This window comes from Cebus imitator, unplaced genomic scaffold, assembly GCF_001604975.1.
Source record: "Cebus imitator isolate Cc_AM_T3 unplaced genomic scaffold, Cebus_imitator-1.0 Scaffold101, whole genome shotgun sequence".
Lineage (NCBI taxonomy): Eukaryota > Metazoa > Chordata > Mammalia > Primates > Cebidae > Cebus > Cebus imitator.
The window spans coordinates 872,209-878,265 of record NW_016107416.1 but is presented as its reverse complement, the minus strand read 5'-3'; the positions used below and the strand labels follow the sequence as shown (position 1 = coordinate 878,265).

General features: G+C 53.3%; 1 protein-coding gene across 3 annotated transcripts in view; it reads right to left on the bottom strand.

Annotated features, from left to right (window-relative positions):
* PSD2 (pleckstrin and Sec7 domain containing 2) overlaps positions 1-6,057 on the bottom strand; it is a 46,572-nt gene that overhangs the window by 3,373 nt on the left and 37,142 nt on the right. For all 3 annotated transcript variants that reach the window (XM_017536746.2, XM_037741411.1, XM_037741410.1), the window contains exons 9-14: positions 5,547-5,590; positions 4,353-4,543; positions 4,115-4,185; positions 3,588-3,745; positions 2,597-2,741; positions 1,207-1,350 (exon numbers count right to left, since the gene is read on the bottom strand). In XM_017536746.2, coding sequence (XP_017392235.1) covers positions 1,207-1,350; positions 2,597-2,741; positions 3,588-3,745; positions 4,115-4,185; positions 4,353-4,543; positions 5,547-5,590 — 753 coding nt within the window. The remainder of the gene's footprint in view (positions 1-1,206; positions 1,351-2,596; positions 2,742-3,587; positions 3,746-4,114; positions 4,186-4,352; positions 4,544-5,546; positions 5,591-6,057) is intronic.

Genomic DNA, 6,057 nt, shown 5'->3' with positions numbered 1-6,057 from the left:
AATGGAATATTATTCAGCCTTAACCTATTCACGCCTAGTGTTTCATTATTGGAATGGCAAGCTTATGGGAGTTATTTACATCTACTGCTCAAGGTCACCTCCAAGGTCTGATTTTTCACCAAAAAAAAAAAAATGTTGCAACCTCCACCATAAATGAGTTAAAAAGAAAGGAAATTCTGATACATGCTACAATATGGATGAAACTTGAGGACATTATGCTAAGTGAAATAATTCAATCACAAAAGACAAATTCTGTATGATTCCACTTGCAGTTGTCAAAATCATAGAGGCAGAGAGTAGAACGGTGATTGCCAGGGGCTGGAAGGAGGGGAGAATGGGGAGCTATTATTTAATGAGAACGGAGTTTCAGCTTGGGAAGAGGAAATAATTCTGGGGATTGGTTATACAACAATGTGAATAGACTTAACACTACTGAACTATACACTTAAAAATGGGGAAGATGGTAAATTTTATATTACAAGTCTTACTGCAATTAAAATGTCTTTAAATCCAAATTAAACTAGTAATGAGGCTGAGGGCAGTGGCTCGCACCTGTAATCCCAGCACTTTGGGAGCCTGAGACAGGTGGATCACCTGAAGTCAGGAGTTCACAACCGGCCTGGCCAACATGGTGAAACCCCATCTCTACTAAAAATACAAAAAAATTAGCCGGGTGTGGTGGCACTCGCCTGTAATCCCAGCTGTTCGGGAGGCTGAGGTACGAGAATCGCTTAAACCCAGGAGGTGGAGGTTGCAGTGAGCCAAGATCTCGCCACTACACTCCAGCCTGGGCGATAGAGTGAGATTCTATCTCAAAATAAAAGTAGTAATGAAATACTAATTGTTAAACCTATCAGATTAGTGAAGATCAAAACATTTTGCAATGCCCAGTGTTGATGAGGACATGGAGAAATAAGTACATTCACAAACCATTAAAGGGGTTAGAAACCAGCGTAAGCATTTAAGAGGAAGACTTGGCAGCGTCTGAGAGCCTTTGTCTCAGCTTCAGCCCCTCACCCTTGTCAGGGAAGGCTGGCACCCTGGAAGGGCTTGGGACTAAAGGTCAGGGGACCCTGTTCCCTGCCAGCTGCCACATGAGCAAGCCCCTTTATCATGAAGCTTCACCTCCCCAGTCCCACATCAGGTCAGGCAGGAAGGAGAAAGAGCAGGGCACTGGGCTTTGCAATCCAACCCCCAGACGCTCACCTCAAAGGTGAGATAGTGCTCCTTCAACCGGTACTCCTCGGCCTCCTTGGACTTGATGCCCCTCTCAACTGGGTGACACCTGTGTTCGGCCAGCTCCGCAGTTAGCTGCCTCAGTTTATTCTCATGAGATCGCAGTTGCTCCTCCTGCGAAGACAAGTCCTGGATTGTGAGGCCTTACTCTCAGGCTGTCACAGGGTGGATCAAACCCTGTTCCACCAGGAGCTGCTCCACCAAAGGGAAATGAAGGCCTAACCAGGGTCACCAAAACATGGGGATAGAGCCAGGCTCTGGACCCAAGGGCATGCTCCTCCTCCCACCTCCCTCCCTCCTCCCCCTGCAAGCGCTTTCCTCAATGCCCCTTCCCCCACCCCCACCTCCCCGCTGGCTCAGGAGAGGAGAGACGCTGACACTTATATGTGCACATAGACAATCCCCAACACAGACACACATCGACCCCCACATACAACCCAGCTCATATGCACTCCCACGTGCACCCACAAACACCCTAGACCAAGGCCAGCCTGGCCCCGTTCTCCCCTCCTCCATGTGATACGCGCATTTTCTTACATTCATGCCCAGTCACACGCAGTGGACACAGACCCAGGATCACACCAAAAGACAGGCTGAGACACTGTCACTGATGAGCAAACACACACACATCCCTCCACTGCAGGACAGCCAGGCCCCCTGGTGCTGTGCACATGTGCATGCGTGTGTGTGAGTCACTGCCAGTGTGTTTGCACACGTGAATGTGTGTGGTGTGTGCGCATATGTGGTGTACGTGTGTTACATGTGCATGCACAGGGGCTCTGGGCAGAAGCAGGAGCCCAGGAACTCAGTGGGGAGACCCGGAGCAAGGCCTAGTGGGAAAGGGGCCAGTTGCTGGCAAAGAGGAAGTATGGGGCTTCCACTGCCCTCTACCTCTCAGGCTCTGGGCCACCATTTCTCCTGTCCTCTCCAAAGAAGCCCTGAGAGCCTGCAGCATGGGTGAGCTGGGTTTTCTAGGATTACAAATAAAATATTTAAGGATAGGTGAGGGCAGCAGAAGAGCACTGGATGAAGAGTCAGCCAGGTGTCACTGCGAGCTCCCTGTGACACACAGCCTCTTCCATTTGTGCCCAGATGCACACAAGGCCACCAACTCTCAGTCACATCCACAGGGATGCACTGGCAGAGGCAGCTCCACGCCACCTGCCACAGCCGTGGCCCCTGTGTGCCATGCCTCAGTCTCCCGTCTGGACATGGGGGTGGGATGCGTGGGATAGAGGGAAGAGCTGCCCTTCTCTGGTGTCCTTCAGCCCAGGATCACCCGGCCTAGAGACGAAACTGGGGTGGGCTCCTGAACAGATGGTAGCCTGAGGAGCTGGCATCTTGACCCAGGAGCATGTACCTGGCAGAGGCGGGTAGTGCAGGAGGGCAGCAGGGGCCGACAGAACTTCTTCATGGAGTTGACAGCGGCTGGAAAAGCCGGGGCAGAGAAGATGGCTGCCACCAAGTTGATCCTGAGGATCCAGGACTGCATTTCCTCCTTGCTCCTGGGGACAGGAAGGGGAGAGGGTCCCGGCCTCTCACACAGGACTCCCTGTCCTTCACCCAGCACCCAACACCCAGCACTGGGCTTGGCACTGAGAAGGCACCAGTACCTCTAGATGAGCGGGTAAAGGAGAGAGGGAGGATGCATAGGGGCTGGATGGGCGTGGCCAAAGCTATGCGGGGAGCTCCCTTTCTGTCCCAGCTCCCAGGCACACCAGATTTTCATGTGAAAATCATAGGTCCACAGCTAGTGGCCCTGGAGTGAATGGGCGGGAGTGACCATGAACTGGGAAACATCAGAGGCATTGGCAACTGGGCACATCCCCACAGCCCTCCTGCCCTGCCCCGCTGCCTGCCCAGCATGGGTGCTGTGATCCTGAAGCCTTGTCCACCAGCCTGCCTCCTTGCAAGCTCATGTGACACATACACCCCAGTCTCAAGTCACAGGAGGATGGGAGGTGGTAGAAGGATAGCCCTACAGGTCACCTGGAGGGTGCATCTTTCCCACATTTAAAGTGAAGGATGATTCATAAAGATGCCACCTGCCCCGCATTGCAGACTCCAGCGCACTCAGCTGCCCCTGCAGGGCTTGTTAAACACAGCTGCTGGAGCCATCCCAGAGTTTCTGGGCTCAGCAGGTCTAAGGTGGAGCCAGAGGGACTGCAAGTGGTGCCGAGGGTAACCACACTTTGAGAACTGCTGCTTTTGGGTAACCCAGCTGTCGGTCTGTGTCATGTGGCTACACGTACTCTGTGGCTGACTCACGAGAAGGAGAGGGGTTGTGTGCCGGGTCACCGCGGCAGGCCTTGGGCCCTGGGCGGGAGCGAGGAGCTCCAGCTCCTACTCACGGTGCCTGGAAGAGGAATACCCTCCAGTCGGCTGTCTTAAGCTTGAGCACGTTGGACTTCTTGCTGTAGTCAGAGGCCCTGGTGGCCAGAGCATGATGCACACGAATGGCGTTCTTCAGGTCACCCTCTGATAGAGCTTTGTCAGGCCTGTACTCATCCTGGATGGGGAGGGATGGGTGCGCTAGGGTCACTGACCCACACCTTCACTCCCCGCTGCCCTCACTCCCCTCTCTGTCCCTATAGCTCCCTTCATTTTCCATTCTTGCTGTCTCACCCACCCCAACAAGAATTCAGGTACTCTTCCCCTTACCCTAGTCTCAGAGGCCTGGACAGGCCTCACACTGAGCCACTGGGCACCAAGTCCTCATATAAAAACCTCCAAAGCCCTGAGTGGGCCCAAGTCTGGGGAAGGACCAGGCATGTGCCTGAGCCCCAGGTCCTGCCTGGGGCCCTCAGGGCACCACAAGGCCAGGGCGGGATGGGACTGAGCTGGCCCTTTCTGAGTACATTTTCTGGGGCAGTCTCACCTTCTGCAGGTACAGTATGGTCCCTTTGAGCACTGCGTAAAATTTCTTCCAGCCACGCCTCCCACGGGGCGCTGGGGAGAAGGGCACTGGTAGTGTGGCTGCAGCCACCTTCTGCAGTCTCTCCAATCCCACCTCCCACTATGTGTCCACCTGTATGTGCACCCCCAAGGAGTGACCTGGGGGCGCCCCCCTCTGTGCCAGCAACCCTCCCATGCCCCTCTCCAAGCCTGACACCCACTCCTCTTGCCATCCATGTCAGCATGAGTCTTCCGGGTCAGCACACCGTGCTTGTAGGTGGTGGCACTGAGAGCCTGTGGGACATCCAGGAAGGGGTTGCCACCGTCCAGGATTCGCGTCACCTTCTTCGTGCCTGTCCCAAACTTGTCATCCACCAGCTCAGACAGGGATTTCCTCAGCTCGTCCTCATCACTAGGGAAGTACTAGGCCTGAGCACCACCTCCAGGGAGGCCTCAGGCCTGCATCGTCATGGCCTTTTCCCACCAGCCACCCATCCGGGAGCCAGGGTCATTGAGGAAGAGCAGCCCCAGGAGGTAGAGATGAGGAGATTCCAATTCCAGACTGTAGATCCAGATCTCTGACCCCTACTCTCGTCTCCACTTCTGACTCTGACCTCTGATCTTTGATTTTTGTCCAAGTACCAATTGGCATCCTTGGTCACAAATGTGGAGACTTTACTGTCTCCAGGTCTCCTTCCCAGTCTTCCTTCACCTCTCTCCATCACAGAGAGCACTAACCATGACCAGACTGAAGATGCTGCACAAACCCTACCGACACGCTGGCAGAGGGAGGCCAGCAGGTAAGGACCTGAAGTCTGGGCCCCCACAGGAGCCCCAACAGAAGAGTGCCAGCTCTTCCCTGTGGTATGGGAGTTCCCGCCAATCCTTTCCTGGGACCTCTACGTGGACCTCGGCTGCCCTGGGGAGCACAGCAGAGCCTTTCACAGTCTCCCCAAACAACAAGGTCACCACCCCTCTTTCCTGATGAGACCTACAGGTCTCACTGCTTTTGCAAGGGAAGAAGTTAGAGGGCACTCTCCCCTTCCCATTGTCAATAGCAGTCACCATCTACACAGTCATATTGTTATAGGGCCCTCGTGCCTCCTGCCTGCCTACTTCCCAAAGGGAAAGGAGCTGTCATCAATGGGAATTGGAATACTATCCCCATATAGAAAACACTATCACAGTTCAATCTATTCCATAGTAATGTAAACATTGCACTCTTTTTCTCAATACAGAAAATGAACCAAAGGGGAATTCAACACCAGGTGTGGGCCAGCTAGACACATGTGTCAGGCACTGGATTGGGAGGGATCAGCACCATGGAGAGTGGTCAGAAAGACAAACCTGCACCCCCACTCTCCCCCTCCCAGGAATGCAGGCTCCCCATACCTGTGCCCATAGGCACTACTCACATGGCCCATTCCAGCTTTTCATTTTTGATGGAGTTGTAAAGGGTCTGGGAGACAGAAAAAAGAGAGAGAGGAATTCAGGTGAAGAGTCAAAAGAAACACCCATCTATCAACAATAACATGGGTACAGTGAGGGAGCATCGTTTCAGCCAATGGAGTGAAGTGGGCATTTGATTCATACTTGTTTGTTAGATGGATAAGTGAGCGGGTGGGTGGATGTACAGATGGGTGGTATTTAATTATGTGATCACTTAATGTCAATCTCGCAGGAGACTGTAAGCTTCACAAGGTCAGAGGCTGTCCATTTGTTCACTACTGAATCTCCAGTGCAAAATCCAGAGCTCAACATACAGCAAGTGCTCAATGGGGTAGATTGATGGATCGGAGGATGAATGGATGAATGGGAGGATGGGTGAATGGAATGGATGGATGGGGAAGTGGACCAGTGGAAGATGGAAGGCTGGGTGGAGAAATAGGCAGGTGAATGGGTGAATTAATAAAAGATGGGTGGGTG